The sequence below is a fragment of the Perognathus longimembris genome, chromosome 2 (genome assembly GCF_023159225.1).
Source record: "Perognathus longimembris pacificus isolate PPM17 chromosome 2, ASM2315922v1, whole genome shotgun sequence".
NCBI classification, from domain to species: Eukaryota; Metazoa; Chordata; class Mammalia; order Rodentia; family Heteromyidae; genus Perognathus; species Perognathus longimembris.
Genome location: NC_063162.1, coordinates 32,108,615 through 32,132,158, shown reverse-complemented (window position 1 = coordinate 32,132,158; position 23,544 = coordinate 32,108,615). Strand labels below are relative to the sequence as shown.

Below are 23,544 nucleotides of genomic sequence, written 5' to 3'. Positions count from 1 at the left end.
ACATTCTGTGTGAACTCTTAACAGTTAGGAATGTATGTGCTAAAGCAACGTCGAAATGTATGAAACAAAAACAATGAAGAAAAAAATGGGGTAGAAATGATAGAAATCTTTAGTATACTTCATGGAGGCATAAAGTATGTAGTGAATAAAATGACCTATAAATGTTTTTTCTGTCATCTACAAAATTATGAAGATTAGTGAGTTATTGCACCAATTATATGTTTATAATTAGTATATAATTATCAATTAGGTCAATTGTATATATATTTCTATTTGAAAGCATTCCTTGATTAAAGTAGAACTACAGTTGAAAGTTAATGCGAATCCATATAGAAATTTAAAGCTACATTCTTAAATAATTGACTCAATAAAAATACAAATTCATATTAGAGATTAAGATTCATAGTAAGCGAAGATTAAAATATAAATTTGTGGATTAGAAAACAGCAAACCATTTGAAATAATAAGTACAAATTCTGATTATATTGAAATGGCAGTAAATCAGTATGTTTCTAGTCAAGGGATATAGAATGGAGAGGTGCAAACAAAAAAAAAGCCTTAAATTTGAAAAACCATAAAAACAATTTTAGAGTTGACATTAAAAACAGTTCAAGCTGAGCACTGGTGGCTCACACCTGTAATACTTGTAATTCAAGAGGCTGAGATCTGAGGATAACTGTTCAAAGACAGCTGGGGCAGGAAAGTCTGTGAGATTTATCTCTAGTTACCCACCAAAAGTCTGGAAGTGGTGCTGTACCTCAGGTGTTTAACCCTTTAGCAAAAGCGCTAAGGACAGCGCTCAGGCCCCAATTCAAGCCCCATGACTGACGCAAAACAATAACAACAACAAACAAAACAGTCGAAGGAGGAGGAGGAGGTCGAATAGAGAGTAAATCAATGAGTTGTATTACCTGCTGCACAATTACGTGCAACATTTGAAAAGAAAGGCTATAGAAAACCAGACTGACTCTTCAGTTCTTCCATAAAAGTTATCACCTGGATTTTGTTAACTGAATAGATCTGTAGAAGTCAAAGTCAAAGAAGTATTTTAAATTAGTATAATCTCTTGTTTTTTTCCGTGTGTGTGTGTGTGTGTGTGTGTGTGTGTGTATCAGGTAGTTAGAATGCTGACTGAGACGATCTCTGACTTCTACTGCCTACACCCTTGTCATTCATAGTTTTGGTTATCTCCATTTTTTTTTCTCCCTTTTTGGTCCTGGAGCTTGAACTCTGGGCTTGGGCATTATCCCTGAGCCTCCTTTGCTGAAGGCTAGCACTATTCCACTTAACCATAGCGCCACTTCTGGCTTTTTTCGAGTAGTTTATTGGAGATAAAATCTCACATACTTCCTTGCCTGGGCTGGTGTCGAACCTCCATCTCAGCCTCCTGAGTAGGTAGGATTACAGATGAGAGCCACTAGTGCCTGGCTCTCTGTTTCCTACCACTCCTGTATTATACTGCTCCTGTCTCTCAACTGTGTTTTCTTCCTCTAGCATGATGACGTCAGGATAGTATAGTGGTTGGGTGGAAGCGCTCAAGTTTGTAATTTTGGTTCACCTGGTACTGATGCAAATTATAGGCTCAAAGACAACTAGCAGAGCCAAATATTTTTCCTTTGTTTGCTTAGCTCTTTTGGTGAAGATTAACTGAGTGTATGAACACCTATATAATATATATACTTCCAATCACTTGCTTCTTGAGAAATGTAAGGTTTTAAAGCTTTTCTTTATTGTGTATGAATTTATACCAGGAATGGCTACCAAGAATAAAAGTATCTATTGCACACTAAACTTACCTATTACCTATCAAATAACTCAAAAACCTAGTCTAATAGAATTTTATTTCTTTCACTTAATTGATTATTTTACTTAGAAACATAGAACCTCATTATGTAGCCCAGGATGGCTTTGAACTCAGAATTCTAATGGGATTATGGGCATGCGCTACTGTTCCTTGCTTTGCATAGTCTTTAAATTTTTTATTTAAATTTTTTTTGGCGAGATGATTTATTTACTTCAGAAGTTTACTTAGTGGTATGCAAATGGCTATAAATGAATTAACTGAAGTATAATAGATTCTATGAAGAACTCAAATAGAATACTTTTTTTTTTTTTAAAGAAAGACTAAGTCAAAGACCAACAAAATAAACACCAGCAAATTAGTTCTTGTGAGGGGAGGGTGTAGCCAAGGAACTAGGGGAAGCAGGAGAGAAGGCAGTGGAGACTTCATTGTATATACCATAAAATTAAGAAAAGTAAGGGAAGGGTGGGTCAAAGAGGGGTGAGAATGTTGTTGGAGGGTGACCCTGATCAAAATGCATTGTATTCATAAACTGCTTTGTTAAATGGCACCTCCTTTGTACAACTACTTAAAGATAATAAGAAAAAAGAAAAGAAAACTTACTTAAAAAGTTTACATGGTCCAACAAAGTACCTTTTCTATCTATCTTACATCTGTTTGTCACACCTATATCACAATGCTGTTTTATATAGATAATTGTGAACGATAAATTGTTTGATGTTGAATTAAATAATGAAGTGCATCAAGCCATTTTTGTTACATTTACACATTTTTCAACTTTAAAGATACTTTTTACTATGACTGTTTGTAACAGTTCCTCAGAGTGGTATTGTTTTCCTATGCTTCTTTAAGAAAAACAATAGAAATAAAATTTGATATTCTAAAGTTATACTGTATATTTAGGTAAAATTACTAAGCTGTTAGTGTTTTCTATTATTTGTAATTTTTGAATGCTTTTGATTAACTGCATTTAATATTTGCTCTTCCTGATACTTCTGTTAAGGGGAAAGGACTATATTATGTCCTCATTTTCATGAAGAAATAAACTAGGGTTTCTGTTTTTCACATCAGCATTCAAACCCAGATCTTCTGACTACAAAACTTAGGTTCTTTACCCTTTTGCCAAACTCTTAAGTCATTTGTCATGATTTCAGATGGTTTATACCAGTTTTTGGTATTATGTGTAACACATAGGTATATGTTTATATATATATACATATATAAGTAAATATAATTAAATACTAACCTTTAAAAATACTAAGAATATTACAGTAGAGACTCCCATACTCATTATTTAGCATGCCTGTTTTAGAATTCATGCTAATGTGCTTTACACATTTTGTGTCCAGAATTGTTATTGTTGGTTTTTAACACATTGAGAAAGTTTAGATGCCAATAGTATATTTTAAAGTACCATTTTCTGTGTGTCACTTTTAACACTTAGACTTACTGTTTATCATTGCTTTCTATTTCTGAGTTGAATTTTTCTTGTCATATTGTGATACAAAAAAATCCCATATATAATCACTGATACCTCATTTATTCAGAATCAAATGCATTGTTGCAGAGACTTTTTTTTTTTTTAAAGATAACTTAGGTTCCCCTTTTACAACTACGTGAATGATCTCTTTTTTTTTTTTTTGATACAAACAGCTTTATTAAATGACAGATTCACATTATATTAAGTATTAAGAGGGATATAAGGTACATAAGAGGCAAGCACTATCCTACAAACTATGACCTAATTATGATGTGCATTGACTGTAGGAGAAAAGTATTGCTGAATAAATGGAAACCCTAGAATAAATGATCAAGTTAATCACATCAGAATCTTGGAAAGGTTTTAAGGTTTTTTCTTTTTTTTTAACATTTCTATGAGGGTTATAGTCTTAAAGATTTGACTCAGTTTGTCTAGGATGAATGATATCTTTAAAGCATTTACAATACTTAACATTTTCTAAGCTACTTTATACTTACCTTGTTTCTCCAATAGAGACATGTATGTGTCATAGGAACATTTTAAAGTACATCTGTTAGCAGTTTGTTACATTTATATATTATGGCAGCTGTATATTCCTAGTTTTGTTGGTATCTAAGGTCAGTACCACTTTTTGCCACTGATATTTCTGCCTTTTAAAAGCAGCATACTTCTATCTAGTTGTGATAATGCTTTTGCATGGAAAGTAGGTAACCATATTTGTTAGGAATTATGTGTCCATAGTTCTTGCAAAGAGCATAGCTGTAGGACAGAGGCCTTTGATAGTTATTTTGGACATGCAGTGGCCTTTGTTTATTGGGTTCATGGGTCAGAACATTGTGATCTTCAAATAAGTGAGGTGTTAATGATAATTACATTTTAAGGAAGAAAAGTTATTTTGATACTTATACCTTTATACTGATGTTGCTCTGATTTTTTTCTATTATTGAATTGGATTTAAATACTAATCATTTAAAGTCAAAAATTTAATCATGTATATTGGTCAATGGGTACAACCCATTTACCATAGCAATTTAGTGAAATGACTATAATGAAACTTTTCTTTTGAATTTGGCTTCTTCTCTTTTCTTCTGTCCTCCAGGGAGTAACAATTCCCAGTCAGAGGCGCTATGTGTATTATTATAGCTACCTGTTAAAGAATCATCTGGATTATAGACCAGTGGCACTGTTGTTTCACAAGATGATGTTTGAAACTATTCCAATGTTCAGTGGTGGAACTTGCAGTAAGTGCTCTAAATTCTCATCTGTCTATGTGTTGTTGATACCTATTTCTTAACATATCTACAAAGAAATTTACCACATGTTAAATTCATACAGAAGAGTATATTTCTGAAATCTTGGAATCAGTTGATTAGCTTTATTGTTTAACTCATTGGGAAGCTAAGAATGATGGGTATTAATGATCTTGAAGTCAAATTATATTACAAAAATATTCTGTGCTACAGACATGAAATATAGCTTAAATTCTGACTAAAGATCTTGCCATTACAAGTCCAGCATGAGGGCTGGGAATATGGCCTAGTGGCAAGAGAGCTTGCCTCCTATACATGAAGCCCTAGGTTCTGTTCCTCAGCACCACATATATAGGAAAGGCCAGAAGTGGCACTGTAGCTCAAGTGGTAGAGTGTTAGCCTTGAGCAAAAAGGAGCCAGGGACAGTGCTCAGGCCCTGAGTCCAAGCCCTAGGACTGGCAAAAAAAAATTAAAAAAACAAACAAGTTCAACATGAGAGTGGCAGAGAGAGGGTCATCAGTGTACTGGTCTTGGGCCAGGAACTAATCTCTTCATTTTAAGAAGACTAGTTATTGACAGTTACGGGACAGGACAATGGAAATGAAAGGAAAAAATGTTAAGTCATGCAGCAGATTCAAGTATAAAGAGCAAATTGTTTGAGTCAATGTGTGGAGTCTTAGAGAAAACCTGAATTTACATCTTGATTTGAGTCCTAGCTCTGTCATTAATGTACTATGCAATCCAGCCGTATCATCTGCCTCTCTCTTTGTTTGTTCATCAAATAAAAAATAGAATTTGAAACCTGAAACTTTTTAGATTAAGTACTAAGTACAAGTCATGAAATTAATGTTTGCCTCTGATTTCTCTCTCTCTTAGCCTAGCCTTAATAAGTCTGTCTCAGTCATCCTGACCCTATTCTCTTTTGCCATTCTTAGCTAGACTGATGGGAAGTTTTAATGCCTGGACCCAAAGAAGGGTCTGGGAGGATATATGGAGAATATATGAAAGGAAGCCCTAGAAGAGACCAGACTGCTGATGCCTTTTATTCTGCAACAAGAGTTTCATAAGATTGATACGCAATTACCACTTGAAGTAGTCACTTTTAATACTTAACAAGTACATTTTCTGTTTACTGTATAAATTCTAGATAAGATACCACTTTTTAAATACATCTATTATTTTAGGTTTATTTTAATACATATGGTTTTTACATAGATGTATTAAAATAAACATGTATTTTATTTAAAATAAATTATATCTATTAAGTAGATTTTATCTGTTTAAAATAATTAGTTGTATTTATTTAAAAAACTATTAGTTTTAGCTTTTGCTACTTGAAAATGTGCAATAAAATCTTTTCTGTCAGAATTTATACCTAGAAAATTAATTTGTTAAAGTTACCTGTTAAATAGATAGGATCATTATCACCAGATCTTTCCTTTATTCTAAGAGCAAGGCAACTTTATCAAAGACGTTACATTTATTAGTACAGTGTATGTAAAAGTCTTCAAAGGAACGTCATTGATGTGTGTTTATCTCAGTACAATTTTTAAAATTACTAAGTGCAAGGCAGTTGCCAGTTGGAGGTGTTGATATAAGAACTTCCAAGATCCATAGAGGAGAAAGGATCATTGGAGGCAGCATCCAGTTTAGCGTGAGGGAAATATTACAGTCAATGGAGGATAGCTTAAACTAAAAGCATAGTAAAAGGAAATGAACTGGACAAGAAAAGTAGTAACCAGGATTAGAATAGTAATAGGATATGTGTCTAGTAGAGGATGTTGAGTGGGGATGTCTGACATGATTTGATAAGTAGTGTGGTATCATGATAATACCAGAGGCTTAAAATCCTAATTATAAGACAATTGTAAAGATTGAGGGGAGGAAAGTAATAGTGAGGGGGAAAACCAGTAATGTGACTTGGCTTAAGTCAGATAAGGCAATCAGAGGGAACTTGTTTTGCTTTTCTTTTGCCATTTATATTCAAAGATAAAAGATTAAATTGTTACTATAAAGGTGATGTTATAGTTTTTGGACAATATTGTTCTATTCAAAGACTTTTATCAAATTTTTAATCCTGCCAGGTAGATGATTCACAGAAAGAGGTACTGAGATTTAGGGACACGGATATTAACATAACTGTCTATAAGAATATCTAATTCTGATTTGTGTTTACTAGATACAGATATTGCCAATTCACTACATCACAATCATGGGAAATATTTGGGAATTATGAAGTCAAAAGAACCATACTAATGTTGGACTTGTGATGCTAGGCCTTCTAAATTGTGTAATTCATACTGTAGAGATTATTTCCTTAGTGACTTTAGGGAACGTTTATTACCCAAGTTTTTATTAAACTTTCGTTTTTAGTAGAAATATTAAACGACACTGATTTGTAATTAGATTGTGAATTGTTTATATTACAGTTCTAAAATTCTTGAAGATGTGTATTTTAGCTAGAGCATAATTGAACTCTGGCTTACACTATTAATTTCCCTTTTAAATTCTAAAATCAGTATTGCCAGCTTCTGAATTTTAGTGATAAGGCATTTTCATCCTGGCTGGTTTTACATTATATATTTATATGTGTGTTATATTTATACATTTATATGTTTATATCTATACACATATGTTTGTCTTTTATTATATTATATCCTTACTTTGCTTATTCCAAATAGGCTTCTCAGTAAAAATTTCATTGTTAAATAGGCCTATAAAATAGCACATTACATTTTGAACCTTCAGTCAAAGGTGTGAAATTTATTGACATATTGTTGTAATATTTCCCACTTTGGGAGCATGATCAGTGCCTTGCAAATCTGCTTTGACCAAACTTGGATTTACTATATGGTTTTTTATATTGCTACATAAGCCAGTAGTTGTTCATTAAGGTGGAAATTCCATTTAGCTAGAATTTCTCATTCATTGGCCACATTGATAAAAACGTGACACTGTTTTTCTTCTTGAAGGGATAATAATGCCTTTGCTGCTAATAATTTATGTCCCACCACCACCATTTACTATATATTGCAGGCTTGTATTCTATTTCTTGTCTTGGCCTATTTCCTTCAAGACTTCTTAAGTTTACAAATCAATTTCTTTTCAAAGGAATTTTTAAAAAAACTTCTGTATACTGTAAATGAATTCTATTTTGTCAAGTTTTTTAGGTAATTTTAAGTTTTTAATGTCCATGAATCTTAACAGTTAAGTTTTATTTCTGCCATTAATGTCATAAACTGCAAATAGATTTATGAGTAGATTTTTTAAAGTTTATAAATAAAATTTTTCTCTTTCTAGTCTTTACTACCTTTTGACTTGCTAACTGAGAAGCAAATGAAAAGTTGTTTTCCAGTTAGTTTTAAAGGCAGGTTAAAGCCAGATGATTGTTAGTGAAAGTGGAGTGTTGGGCAGGATGGGAGGTTGTGCTGTAGTTTTTACTTGAGGTCTGCTGCATTCCCTTGCCAACATTTCTGAGTTTTCCTTCCTGTTTCCCAGGAAGATACTTTCATATAGTTTTTAAGGCAAAATGTAGGCTTGAGGTTAAAAAAATGGAGTCTAATATTTTGTAAATATTTAGGCTTATTTCTGGGATTTATTATGATTTTGCTATGGATTATATTGTTTCCTCTTAGGAACATGTGTTTTTCTTTTGTGATTTTTGGCATTTACTAGAGACTTCAAAGAACCACAGCAAATAAATATATTCTGAAAGTTTACCATTTATGTAGACAAAACTGCCAGAAAACTCCTTAAGAATTTATGCTCAAAGTCATATGAGGATTTTTAGTTCAGTTTTAATGGGAGATTAGTATGTATATGTGTGTGTATGCTGGACATCTAATCTTGCTACAATATGAAGTAGTAATTCACCTTCATATCAGTAGTGAATCTTTATTTTGAAGGTTCAAATTGGAAAAAGCCTTACATTGTATTTTTTACCTAATTTCCATTGATTTGTTTTAGATTAAGAACATAGAATTATCATTTTATGTAAATTGTTAATAATAGTTTAAATAATTTGTGATAGTTTGATAGTTAAGGGTATTTTCTGTGAAATGATACTAGTATGTATTTAACCATGCAGATCCTCAGTTTGTGGTCTGCCAGCTAAAGGTGAAGATATATTCCTCCAATTCAGGACCCACACGACGGGAAGACAAGTTCATGTATTTTGAGTTCCCTCAGCCATTGCCTGTGTGTGGTGACATCAAAGTAGAGTTCTTCCACAAACAGAACAAGATGCTAAAAAAGGTTTGTACTTTACCTTTATTGGGAAAATGTCCAAAATAGTCAAGCCTAGAAGAGTAGCCTTAGATCTTTTGTTTAAAGTTATCAGTTGGGCAGAAATTATTCTGTAAAGAAAGATTAAGAGATAAGTTTCATTTTATGGCCACATTTAATGAACTGTAATTAGTTTTCTTTTAGAAAACAGCAGATGCTGTATTTATTGTGGCACTGGTGAAACATTATAATGATTAGCTCTGACATTCTTAGAAAACATGATCATTTGAAAAGAAATTAATATGAAAGTATAATTTTAAAATGCTTATGTCTGCATATTGACACAAGCCTTTTCCTTCTATTTGTATGTGTAGAAACTAGGTTGTTTTTATATCTAGTTTCTCTAGATGTACTGAGTATTTCGCTAAGAATAATACATATGAAGAAGTAATAAAGAATGAGAAATGTATTCAAATATGCAGATTTAGGTTAATGGGGTTTGAATTTTACTGAGCTATATTTAGAGAAGGCAAGAGCACAATTGTAAAACTTGTTTTTAAGATATTAAATGTGAACATTTAAAGTGAGTCTAAGGTGTAAGGTGTATATTGTTAGCAGCTAATGGGGAAACTGCTAGCTTTTATAGAGCGTTGCTGCCTAGTTCTTAGATTTTAGTTTTTTCTTTACTGTTCAACTGTTTCTTTGGAAAGAAAAAGTTTTGCTTGCTATAGGTCTAACTTGACTTGTCAGAAGAAATGTGAGTTTCTTTATCCAGAACCCAAGTAGCTGGCAAATAATTTATGGCTATATTTATATATCTATACATATATAAGGATATATCTATATATGTACATACATAGATATAGATATCTATCTATATCTATCAGTTCAAACTTAGGACCTGATACTTACATGGCTTGCTGCTGCCTTAGCTACCACTTTTCCACTTAAACCATACCTCCGGCCTGTGTTTTAGAGATGGAAATCTCAGTGACCTCTCCCCCCCCCCCCCCCCCCAGGCTGGCTTTGAACATAGATCCTCTGGGTTTCAGCTTCCTACATACCTAAGATTTACAGGTGTGAACCACTGACAAGACTAAGACTTTTGCTTTAAAAAGTAGTTTCCCTATACCATCTTAAGAGTATAATAATTCTTATTTCAGTTTAACACAAATAACATTCTACATCTTAGGTTATTTTACATAAATCTCCATTTTTTATGATTTTCTTACTGTTCTTCAAATGCCTAATATGGTTTTAGAGTCGTTTTTGTCTAATAAATGTCAAGGATCTATAGTTTTAGAAATTGAGAATATTTTCTTTTAACTCTGAATGACTTGAAGTTAACAAACTTTTTTTTTTTTTTTTTAATACTAATACTGGAGCTTGCACTCAGGGCATTGGCTGGTCTTTGTTCAAGGCTAGTGCTCTAGCACTTGAGCCACAGCTCCACTTCTGGCTTTTTGGTCGTTAACTGGAGATATAGAGTTTCATGGACCCTCCCTGCCCAGATTGGCTTCAAACTATGAGATATTCTCATATCTCAGACTCCGCAGTAGCTAGGATTATATGCATGAGCCACCAGAGCTTGAGATAACAGATTCTACTGCTAGGTGCTCTTAAAAGTTAAGTGAAGTTTTAAGCATAAGGCCCATAAAGGTCTTTCTCATCTTCTTGGGGGGAAAAGTCAAATCTTGAGGATAAATTAGAATAGCACAAGACAGGATGTTACAAGGCTGTAAATCTTTGACTGTCAAAGAATCAGACTTATTCTTATATTGGCCAAAAACCATTTGAAGTGATGAACTTCTCTTCTATTTTCTTTTTTCTTTTCATTTTCCCAGTTGTGGGCCTTGATCTCAGGGCCTCGGTACTGTCCTTGAGCTTTTTTGTTCAAGGACACTCAACAACCACTTTTGTGCCACAGTGCCACTTCTGGTTTTCTGGGAGATTAGGGTCTTAAGGATTTTCCTATTGAACATGGCTTTGATCCTTAGATCTCAGCCTTTTGAGTAGCTAGGATTACAGGCATGAGTCACTGTTGCCTGGCTGGTATTTTATTTGAGACAGGGACTTCCTATGTATAGGCTGGCCTTATAACTTACTGTATAGCTCAGACTAGCCTTTAAGTCAGGTCCTTCTTCCTTCACTCCTAATTACAGGTGTGTGCTACCCCAACTACTTCTAGGGTATTTTGATTAAGGAGTCTTTATTAATAGTAAGTGATTTTTTAAAAAATAGTCATTTTATAGCAAAAAGGAATTCGAAATACTACTTTTCCTATTTTATTCTGAAAGTTTTCATACATTGCCATTTAAAAAGTAGAATCTCTTATTTCTGTAGAAGTATCTGTCATACTTCAAAAATATATCTGTCATACTTCAAAAGGAAAGTTGTACTATCAAGTACTTACTCATTGAAATAGAAACACCTGAGTTTTGTTTACACCGTATACCAATAAACTCAAAACATTTGTTAAAGCTAGTCTTAGGAAGTATTTCACTTATGATCTTAAAACAAAGTAAGGTATCTCATATCGTATGAAATAATTTTGGTTTAAAGTTTGAATAAGAAAGAAAATCAACTAGTCAGAATTCAATAGGTAACCCATGAATTATGTTCACTCACCTTCATTGAAAATAACTAATGATACAGAGTTTTTCTCTTTAAAAAAAGAAAAAAATTAGTCTCAATGTCTTTTTTTCTGTTTTTTTTTTTGTTTTGTTTTGTTTTGTTTTTAGGACAAAATGTTCCACTTTTGGGTAAACACGTTCTTCATCCCAGGACCAGAGGAAACCTCAGAAAAAGTAGAAAATGGAAGTCTATGTGATCAAGAAATTGATAGTATTTGCAGTATAGAACGTGCAGATAATGACAAGGAATATCTAGTACTTACTTTAACAAAAAATGATCTTGACAAAGCAAATAAAGACAAAGCCAACCGATATTTTTCTCCAAATTTTAAGGTTAGTCTAAAACATTTTGGGAAATTATTGGTGATATGTGTGTTCACTGTGCCTGTCTGTATGAGAGAGAAAAAAAAGAGAGAGGGAAGGAAGGAAAGAGGGGAAATGTATGTATGTAGTATGTATTATTTTAAATAAACAGGAACTTACTTTACTCATTTCTAAACTAAATTGTGTTGGTTGAAGCAATGTTTATGAAGCAATAATAGGGAAGTCTTGGGAGCTCAGGGTGTGTGATTGGTAAGGAGTTTATTTACCACTTCAACTCTGTTTTCTCCTTCACTTTATTATCAACTTCTGAGTGGTCTTAAGTCAATCTGATTGTGTCACTCTTCTGAACATTTTTTGAGGAACTTATAGGTACCAGGGGAATTATATAATTTAGCACAAACCTACTCTTTTCCAGCTCTAGCCATATTGTTTCTTTGTTCCCTGAGATTTAGCCACAGTGCTCTTGGTTCAAGTCTGTGAAAATGCTGTTTTGGCTCCTGGTCTTGCTAGTTCTTTTCCTTCTCTCTGTATCTCTCTGACTCAGACTTTTCATGACCCTCACATGACTGTCCTCATGTTTTAGTCCATGTCTTTAATATCATCTGCTTTGAAAGGCAGTCTCTGATTGCTCTTCCTTTTAACAAACCCTTTTTATTTGATCATGTTAATGTCTCTGAATTATTTGGCCTTATTTGTTTGACAGTTGGGAGTGTTGAACTTAGTAGAGCCTTACTCTGAGTTACTCTGCTGCTGAGCCATGTCTCTTGACCTTTTTCCTCTGATTATTTGTGAGTTAAGGTTTCACTTCCTTCCCAGGTGCACACTTGGATCACAGACTGCTTATTTTAAGCTTCCTGTCGTAGCTGGGGTGACAGACATGTGTCACCATGCCCAGCATCTTTCCATTGAGATTGAGTCTTGTGGACTTAGGTAGAATCACAGGTGTCAGCTACTGGCACCTCTGTGTATGATATATGTGAGTATGTGTGTAAATGCATGTATTTCTATTTATCAACAAGAAAAATCTCATCTGTAAATATTCCCATATAGTTGCTTGCTTATTTCCTTTCCTATTTCTTATTCTACTTGAGTTTTCTCCTCTTCTAACATAGTCTCTCTCTCTCTTTCTCTGTCTCTCTCCCCCTCCCTCTTTCCCTCCCTTCCTCCCCCCTCTCCTTCCCCTTACCCATCTCCTCTCTCCTTCCCTTTTTTTTCTCCTCTCCCCCTCTCCCCTCTGTCCTCACTATCTCTATCTATCTCTGCCTGCAAATGAGGTTTAAACTAAGGCCTGGGAGCTGCCCCTGAGCTTTTTGCTCAAGGCTAGTGCTCTACCACTCTAGCTACAGGTCCATTTCCAGCTGTTTGATGGGTAATTGGAGATAAGTCTTACAGATTTTCCTGCCTGGGCTGGTTTTGAATTGAAATCCTTAGATCTGAGCCTCCTGAGTAGCCAGGATTATAGGCATGAACCACTAGCACCTGGACTTCTCTCTTAAAAAAAAATTCTCTTATATTTCATCCTATCTTTATAATCTGTTACAAACCTAACTTAATTTATGAACTAAGGCTATTGCTAGTAATACTTAAGAGACTCTGAGTAGAGAGGTTAGAGGGTATATGTTTAAAATGGTTCCAATATTTAATATTTCTGGATCTTAATTGTCTTTAAGTATGTCTACATTTCTTTTTTTTTTTCTTTCTTTTCTTCCAGTCCTGGCGCTTGAACTCAGACCTGGGCACTGTCTCTGAGCTTCTTTTATTCAAGGCTAGCACTCTACCACTTGAGCCACAGTGCCACTTCTGTCCTTTTCTGTTTACTTGATATGAAGGAATTGAATCCAGGGCTTCATGCATACTAAACAAACACTCTACCACTAAGTCACATACCCAGCCCTAAATTTCATTTATAATCTACTAGGTTCCATCTTTTTTTCCCCTATGAAGCTACATTTTCTCCACCACTTCTGATTTGATTTTGTTAGTTTTTTGGACAGTCTTGCTATTTGATTCATTTGGCCTTGAATTTGTAATCTTCTTTCCCTCTCAAATGCTAGGATTATGGGTATTCATCATGCCTGGCAACCATTACCTTTTAAGATGATTTTCCCTCTAATTTTATTATGTTTTGTCTCAATTTTGTGGAAACTTTCACTAGTGATGTGGCTCACTGACAGAGTGAGCAAGGCTTACTTAACTTGGGCGAATCTCCAGGTTTGATACCCAGCACTGCCAAAAACAACCCCAAACCTTTAATGTATCAATGACTTAAAAACCTTGTCCTCGCATTAAATCCAGTGAAAGATGGAGATGAGCTAGAGTAAGATTTTTTGTTTTTGTTTTGCTAGGATATTAAGAGAAGGTTTGGCATTTAAACAAATGTCTAAAAGAGATGAGTGACCCAACAATATCTAGGCAAAGAGAAAAGTAGATGAAAAATTCTGAGTGGAATGAGCTTGAATAGCATGGCATTTTGATTAAAAGAGAATGGAGAAGAAAATTAGTCTTGTTGTAAAGACAGTGAAGTTTGTTGTTAGGGCAGAAAAGATGTAAGCTGAAATTTTTTTCTTTAAACATTTACTCTCTATGCTGTCTTAAACAGACTGAAGAGGAAAGTGGGGAAAGGGGGCAAAAAGAGAAGATGAGAGCTGAGTTAATATTGGCTGCTGAAAGTGGCTAGTTCAAGTGAGAGAGGTGGTGTGTGCTTGGACTAGAGTAGTGGCAGGGATGGGTAATAAGCTGTCATATCTATCTAGTATTTTGAAGGTAGAACTTAAAAAAATTACCGTCAGAGTGTAAGAAAAGAACTGATAGTGACTTGAATATCAGAGGAAGTGCTATAAATAGAATGAGCAAGAGATTTGAAGTTAGAGCTCATTTAAATTCCATGTTACCTACCTACCTACCTACCTACCTACCTACCTACCTACCTACTTACCTACCTTGACTTTTCTGGGTCTTTGTTTCCTTTCTTTTAAATATATAAAACATTGGGCTGGGAATATGGCCTAGTGGCAAGAGTGCTTGCCTTGTATACATGAAGCCCTGGGTTCGATTCTCCAGCACCACATATATAGAAAACGGCTAGAGGTGGTGCTGTGGTAGAGTGCTAGCCTTGAGCAAAAAGAAGCCAGGGACAGTGCTCAGCCCCTGAGTCCAAGCCCTAGGACTGACAAAAAACAAACAAACAAATATATAAAACATTAGGTTTGACAGTCATTTGTACTATGCCTATAAAGGCCATTAGCTTGCTTTCTTAGACCATCACATGATATATGTTAACTTTTTCCTTCTCCTTTGTCCTTCTAGGTGAAATAGACCCTGAGCATCATTATTATTAAGCATTATTATGTTTGTATAGTGTCACTAAGATCTTGAGTTTCAGACATTTTTTGAAATTTAATATTTTGTACATTGTAGTTGAAAAACTGCTACGTGAACTCTCACTTTCGATCTGCATTTCTTTTGTAAAGTTCCTTAGCTAGTGCTCATAACTATGTTTCTTTTATTAGTATCCAAGTTTATCTAGTCAGTACATAGCAAGCAAGAAAGTATAGGAGATCTTAATAAAATTCATTTGGACAGCAGTTGCCATGTTGTGCATGATGGTACCCATCATCTCAGCACTCATGGGGCTAAGGCAAGAGAATAGTGACTTTGAGGCCAAATAGTGATACCCTGTCTCAAACAAAACCCACCCAACCAAATAATTATAGTTGCCTTTTAAAGTGTTCATTGTTAATAGTACTTAAAAAGGAATTTGTCAAAATACATATCTTTTCTAAGTAAAATTAGTCATAATTGTGAATTCTCTTTCTCTAGGTGAAGCTGTACTTCACAAAAACAGTAGAGGAGCCATCAAATCCAGAGGCTAGCAGTTCAACTTCTGTAACGCCGGATGTTAGTGACAATGAACCTGATCATTATAGATATTCTGACACCACTGACTCTGATCCAGAGAATGAACCTTTTGATGAAGATCAGCATACACAAATTACAAAAGTCTGATTTTTTTTTTATCAAGAGGGATAAAATACCATGAAAACAAACTTGAATAAACTGAAAATGGACCTTTTTTTTTTTTTAATGGCAATAGGACATCGTGTCAGATTACCAGTTATAGGAACAATTCTTTTTTCCTGACCAATCTTGTTTTACCCCATACATCCACAGGGTTTTGACACTTGTCGTCCAGTTGGAAAAGGTTGTGTAGCTGTGTTATGTATATACCTTTTTGTGTCAAAAAGACATTTAAAATTCAATTAGGATAAATAAAGATGGCACTTTCCCATTTTATTCCAGTTTTATAAAAAGTGGAGACAGACTGATGTGTATACGTAGGACTTTTTCCTTTTGTGTTCTGTCACCAACTGAAGTGGCTAAATAGCTTTGTGAATTACAGGTTCACATCCTACCCCTTTGCACTTGTGGCAACAGATAAGTTTGCAGTTGGCTAAGAAGTTTCTAAAGGGTTTTGCTACATTCTAATGCATGTATTCAGGTTAGGGGAATGGAGGGGATGCTCAGAAAGGGATATTTTATGCTGGACACTGGACCGTATACCATCGCCAGCTACTTACACACACCTTTCTTTAGCATGCTACAGTTATTAATCTGGACATTTGAGGAATTGGCCGCTGTTACTGCTTGTTGTTTGTGCATTAAAAAAAAAAGCATATTGGTGCTAGAAAAGGCAGCTAGAGAGTGAATTTGTATTGGGGTGCAGGAATGAACCTTTGACAACATCTAAAGAATCCACAAATGAAGGGATATAAAAATAACGTCCTAGGTAAGAAACACAGCAACAATGACTTAATCATATAAATGTGGAGGCTATCAACAAGAATGGGCTTGAAACATTAAAAAAATTGACAATGATTTATTAAGTATGTTTTCTCAGTTATAATGACTGCTCCATCTCCTGTGTAATCAAGGCCAGTGCTGAAAGTCAGATGCTATTAGTATCTACTCAGTCAACAACTTAGATTTATTTCATTAGTTTTCAATCATATACTTGCTGTGGATGCTTCATATGCCGGCTGCAAGCTTCTCTTTCTCCTTAAATATAAAATATTTTGTAATACTGCACAAGAAATTTTAATTTGAGATTCTACAATAAGCGTTTTTTTTTTCCTTAAAGACTTATGATGCACTTATTCAATCCAGTAGCTGTCAGCCCTTCTGCCATTTTGACCTTACACATTCTATTACAATGAGTTTTGCAGTTTTGCACATTTTTTAAATGTCATTAACTGTTAGGGAATTTTACTTGAATATTGAATACATATAATATGTATATTAAAAAGACATTGTTTGTGTTAAAAAGGAAATTAGAGTTGCAGTAAATTTTCAGTGCTGCACAAATAATAAGGCATTTAATTTTTCAGTAGTAATTGTCTTACATATGCTTTATCAATTTGCTATTGAAAGAACAGATTTTTTTTTAATGTGCAGTGTTGTCATTTCTTCATAGTGCTACAGTTGGGATTAGGGCTTCAATTTTCACTTCTTAAATATCATATATTTGATATGCCCAGACTGCATACAATTTTAAGCAGAGTATAACTACTATTGTAAAGGTAATGTGAAGATACTATTAAAAAGGATTTCTTTTTCCAGGAATTTGGTGTCTTTCAAATTAGACCTTGACATTTGAATATCCAGCCATTATATTTCCTAATGGTGTAAAGTCCCATTTTCAATATCTTATTGGTGCTGAAATTGTTCAATAGCTGTGGTCTGACCTAGTTAATTTACAAGTACAGATCGCATAGGACCTACTAGAGCAGTATTTAGAGTTTGATGGTAAATAGACTACATACAGAACTTCATCTAAAATATTCTTAGTAAATAATGTTGCAATGTTTTCCATATCATCAGTTTCACTCAACAAAATTTTTAAATTTTTAACAAAGCTCTTTAGTATTTACACATTTATATTTAAACATTGATACATAGAGTACTGATTGACTGTTCATAAGTTAAATTGGTAAAGTTAGAGAACTATTCCTAAGATCTCACCATTGAAATTTATATGTCACCTTGTCTTTCATAAAAGCTGAAAATTGTTGACTAAAATGGAAACCAACTGATCATGTTCTGAAGATGGTTGTTAGTACTGTTCTTTGTTACAGTTTTGGGCACAGCATATTAAAACATAACGTATTGTTCCAGTACATAACACTGAGGGCCAGGTCATAAATAATGACATTACAATGGGCTTTTGCACTGTTATTTTTCCTTTGGAATGTGAAGGTCTGAATGAGGGTTTTGATTTTGAATGTTTCAGTGTTTTTGAGAAGCCTTGCTTACATTTTATGGTGTAGTCATTGGAAATGGAAAAATGGCATTATATATATTATATATATAAATATATATTATACATACTCTCCTTACTTTATTTCAGTTACCATCCCCATAGGATTTGACAAGAATTGCTATGACTGAAAGGTTTTTCAAGTCCTAGTTAAAACTTTATTTATGACAGTATTCATAATTAGCCTGAAATGCAGTCTGTAGGTAATCTCTCCCAAGTTTCTGGAATGTTTTTTTTGACTTTTTGGATGTGCAGCAGCTTATGTATCTGAAGTTACTTGAAGGTATCACTTTTAAGAAAGCTTACAGTTGGGCCCTGTACCATCCTAGTCCTCTGTAATCCTCTTGGACTTTTTTGCCATAATTTTAAAAGGGTAGTTGAATAAATAGCATCACCATTCTTTGCTGTGGCACAGGTTATAGACTTAAGTGGAGTTTACCGGCAGCATCAAATGTTTCAGCTTTAAAAAATAAAAGTAGGGTACAAGTTACATGTTTAGTTCTAGAAAATTTGTGCAATATGTTCATAACGATGGCTGTGGTTGCCACAAAGTGCCTCGTTTACCTTTAAATACTGTTAATGTGTCATGCATGCAGATGGAGGGGTGGAACTGTGCACTAAAGTGGGGGCTTTAACTGTAGTACTCGACAGAGTCGCCTTTTACCTGCCAGTTCAAAAGTTCAATCTGTTTTCATATAGAATATATATATATATACTAAAAAAATTCAGTCTGTTAAACAGCCTTACTCTGATTCAGCCTCTTCAGATACTCTTGTGCTGTGCAGCAGTGGCTCTGTGTGTAAATGCTATGCACTGAGGAGACACAAAAAATATGTGTACAGGATAATGCCTCATACCAATCAGATGTCCATTTGTTTATTGTGTTTGTTAACAACCCTTTATCTCTTAGTGTTATATACTCCACTTAAAACTGATTAAAGTCTCATTCTTGTCACTGTGTGGGTGTTTTATTAATTGAGAGTATAATTTAATAAGTCCATGGAAGTTTTAAATAATGGGCAGCCAAATTAAAAAGTTTTGGAAGTCTTTGCTTTGTTTTTGGTTCTCCCATTCCTGCTATTATTCAAAGCCCACTATTATAAAAGCATGGCCTGCCAGCTTTGGAGTAGAGTATCTGCTGTTCATGGTTAAGAGAAGGTTTTTTTGTTTTTGTTTCTTCAGTTAATCACGACTTACATTGCTCCAGAAATATTAGATAACCTTCAAGATTCTTAGGAAATTGTGCATGCTTTTTTTTTTTTAGGAGCCAAATTCTGACTACAGCACCTCCCCCCAAAAGAACTGCAGATCTCTGATTTGTGGCTTTTGCTTGTTTTGTAACTTTATATTCTGCCATTAACATAAGTAATTTCATACTCTGCCATCTACTCATGACTATATCAAAATTGATATTCCAGAAGTCTAAAAAAAGCTATAAGAATTTAATGTTATTTCTAATTTTTTATTATGCTAGTACTGGAGCTTGAATTCAGGGCCTCAGACTTTTGATTGGCTTTATAATCTCAGCTAGTGCTCTACCATTTGAGCCAAATCTTTACTTCTGGTTTTTTGCTAATTAATTGGAGATAAGAGCCTGGACTTTTCTTTCCAGGCTGGTTTTGAACTTTGATCCTCGGATCTCCTGAATAACTGGGGAGTGTTAAGTGTGAGCCTCCAGTACCCAGAAGAGTTTTTCTAATATTCGTAGAAGCTAAGGCATATCCACTCAGCAAAACTAGTAGTGAGTGAAAATGTAACTTGCATAAATGTTTTGAAAGCAAAACAGTGGAGTTTTAATGTTATTTTAAGTTTACAGGTTCCCTATATGACTTCTGAAAAGTAAATGTGAAAGATATATAATAATGTTAGAGAAATATAAAGTGTATGTAGCTGCACTTTCTTTATAGGGTTCTTAGGTAATAAGGATGGATGATAACTACTACAGCCTAGAAGTATTTTGACTTGTAAAACATTGGAAGTTACTAGCATTCTGTTTTTATATCATGTCTTCATTACACTGTAATTTGAACTGGTTTGGTTCAGTGAATGCCATCACCATTTCCATTGAGAATTTAAAAATCACCAGTGTTTTAATGCAGGCTTCCAAAAAAAAAAAAAATCAAGACCCTTAAATGTAATTAATTTACTGCTAAGGTGAAACACTTGGTAGCTATTTAGCAATACATCTAAACTTTAGACTTAACTGGATTTTATGTAACTTGGATTCAGCAGCATAGTTGCTACTGCAGAGAGAAATGTTTGTGAATGGAAACAAAAATAGTCAACCTAAACGTGTCAGGACAGTACCTCACGAAGTGAACGAGAGAAACTTAAAGATGAGATAGTCTAATAACTGATTTTCTTTTAGAACTGCAAAGCTATTAGGAAGCCTAAAGGCAAGTTCTTTATCCGTGTTTAGTGTTAGGGCAAATCAGTTTTTATGGCCATAATCTTGCTGTTTTTCTGTCTTTCAAGAGATGTTATATCAAGATGAAAGTAGGTAGCCATTCTGACAAGTTGATGTCGGTTGATAGCTTTAAACTATATGATGATTGGAATGATTTGACTGCTTCTTTGGTTCTTCCTCTGACTACTTTGAGAATACTTTCCCAACACAATAAAATAATCACTCGTAATTCCACCACCAAACAACTCTCACTAAATACACTTTAGTGACTATACAATCATGTTTTGTTGATGTATATATTTTCTTTTTAGAAAATGAACTTTGTACTGTGCATATCCCAAAGCCTTCTAGCTTATTTGCCTCCTGAGTTTGTAGAATGTTCCATTGCCTCAGGAGATGGACACTGATTTGATCACTTTTTAATGCTACAGATAAAGATTATGTGCAGTTACTGGTAGTCCAGAATGTTTAAATTTTGTTGGTATTAGGATGATAGATGTCTAAGTAAAACAACTCCATTTATTTAGTATCAGTGAACTTAATATTGTGGATATTTCTGTTCAAACACCATTTTATGTTTTTAGTTTTGGTTGTTTCTGAGATAGGGTCTCAACTGTGTAACCCAGGCTGGCCTAGAACTCACTATGTAGCCTTGTGATCTTCCTGTTTCAGCCTCATGAGTTCTGAGGTTACATGTGTGAACCACTATGCCTGGCTCTCAAGAACCTTTTTAAACAGCGGAATGTGTAAAACACTATAGCAGTAGTTAACTTTACCTCCGGGGGGAAAAAGACCAACTCCTGTTTTTATATTTCCTAAACATTTGCTCACTTTGGGGTAAATTTGTATCTCTATCCCACAAATAAAAAGCAAATGCAACTGCTGGTTTATCATTTAGTTACCTTTAAATCCATAGGCTTATGTGAGTTACAACACGTTAAAAAATACAACATTTCATGAAAAGTTCACCTATTAGTTCTGAAATTATGCTTAGTACTGTGGTGGCTTACAACAAAATGTTCAGTTCTTGACAATTATTTGAGAATTTTGGTGAAAAGTACATTTAGCTGAGTGTATGACTTATAAACCAGTGTATTGACATTTTAAGAACATTTTACATATATGGGAGAAGTTAACTGCCATCTTTGAGCATTACCACATTTTAAAGTTGCATATTTTTAAATGAAGTGTTTAACAAGAATTATATTTTTCATTTTAAAAATTAAAAATAATTTATGTCTTCTCTGTTGCATGTGGATTCTTACCTGTCTGTATAATGGTTAGAGATGTTTGTGTGGAATGGAGCAAGGCTTGTCATGGTTCTAGTGTTCCAGTTTGCCAAATATGTTTACTGCAATGGAATTTTAAATGTTCAGGTTTGGCTTACTGTAGCCTATCATTTATTAGCAATTACTCTATTATTTATGTGCACCTTTAGGATTTTCTACCTAGTCTGTACAGTTGTCCAAATGATATCCCACGTTTACAATTGCCCTTTTTCAGTATCCTAATTTCCTTTTCCATTAAATTGCTCTCATGCCCTAATGAGCAGTTTGCAAGTGTGTGCATGTGTGCATTTGTGTGCGTGTTTGTGGGGTGTGTATGGGTGAATTAGATTTTCAGGAGGGCTACACTCTTAACTTTAGAGATTTAATAAGTTTATTTCCAGTAAATATTTCTCACTGGAATTTCACAGTTCATTGTAATGAAAATGTTAATCCTGGATGACCTGTGATGTACAGTCACAAATCTTGGCTATTAATGAATTTGTTAGTAGCATCTTGATATGTGCATTAATGAATTATTATGAAAGTTGTGCATTAAACCAAAGTTGGAGTTTCAGAAATGTCTATATCAAGTTCCATTTGGCTACTGATGGACATAATAGAAATGCCTTCCTATGGAGAGTATTTTTCCTTTCACAATTAAAAAGGTTAATTATTTTAACTATTTGTTTTTTAGCTTTTTATTCAACAAATATTTGTCAAGTCCCTAGTGTATAGTGGGTGTTCGGAGTACATAAGTGAGCAGATAGATGCACCCTTTCCTACTTTGGAAGAGTTTACACTCCAGTAGAAGAAATAGGTGATACAAAGCTGTGAGGTGAAAAATGCCTATCTTATAGTAATGACTACCAAATAGAACATATTCTCTGGATTTCCACTCCCTTGGCATTAGATGAGACTAGTACATTCCAATGACAGCTGTGAAAGTGTGTAAATTCCAAGTGAGGCCCATGAGAAACTCCTTGAAGCATCTCCTCTCCCTTCTTGTATTGGAGCTACCAAAAGTGAGGTGTGTTCTGCATGGTACAGCCTAACGCTTGAGTTCTCATGAGGAGCAGACCTCTGGCCAGTTCTTTTCTCACCCATAAGTTGAACAAAGCAAGAAACAAACTGACTTCACATTGGTATTTATTGTGTTACTGCATGGATCACTACAGCACAGTTGTTTATTATTATTAGGTACTAAGGAATGAAACCCAGGGCTTCATGCATGCTAAGCAAGCACTCTACCACTAAGCCATATCCCCAGCCCCTGTTATTATTAATGCAGTGCTTGAGGAAAATTAAGGAAGGGTTTCAGCAACAAGGAGGGAATTAAGAATGAAGCAAGACAGTGACAAAAAAAAAAAAAAAAAAAAAGGCTGCTCTTGGTACAACCTAGTATGACCAAGTTGTAAGATGTCCAGAAATTATTGAGCTATGGTTATTGAGACACACTGAGGCTTGTTATACAAAGGAGTGAAACAGCAGATCCTTGCTCTGGTGAGAATAAATGTACTGTAAAGGGGTGGCAAATGCTATGGAGTGGAGTGAGGAGCAGTCAGCAGAGGGAGAGGATTGCAGGCAGGCTGGGGAATGCAGTGCTGGGGAGGATAATCGGGAATAGGCCTCACTGAGAGGGGAGGCTTGAAGACAAGCTGTCATTTGAACAAGATGCACCCAGAGTCCTCCATAGAACTGGATTAGGAGTCTTGTACAAATTCCTCTTTCAAAAATCGTGGCACCCAGGGAGAATATTTTTAAGAATACCACCCTACAGAGTTAAAAACTCATTTTGTTTTATAAATTGATTTGGCAAAACTTCTACAATCTTTTTCTTCATCCTC

At 34.4% G+C, this 23,544-nt stretch overlaps 1 protein-coding gene across 1 annotated transcript in view; it reads left to right on the top strand.

Moving 5' to 3' along the window:
• The window catches only part of Pten (phosphatase and tensin homolog), a gene marked incomplete at its 5' end in the record, with an annotated part of 71,166 nt that extends 52,181 nt beyond the window's left edge, over positions 1-18,985 (top strand). Inside the window, 4 exons of the mRNA XM_048336494.1 lie at positions 4,381-4,522; positions 8,619-8,785; positions 11,497-11,721; positions 15,532-18,985. Of these exons, the coding sequence (XP_048192451.1) occupies positions 4,381-4,522; positions 8,619-8,785; positions 11,497-11,721; positions 15,532-15,717 (720 nt within the window). The remainder of the gene's footprint in view (positions 1-4,380; positions 4,523-8,618; positions 8,786-11,496; positions 11,722-15,531) is intronic.
• Between the last annotated feature and the right edge of the window lie 4,559 nt (positions 18,986-23,544).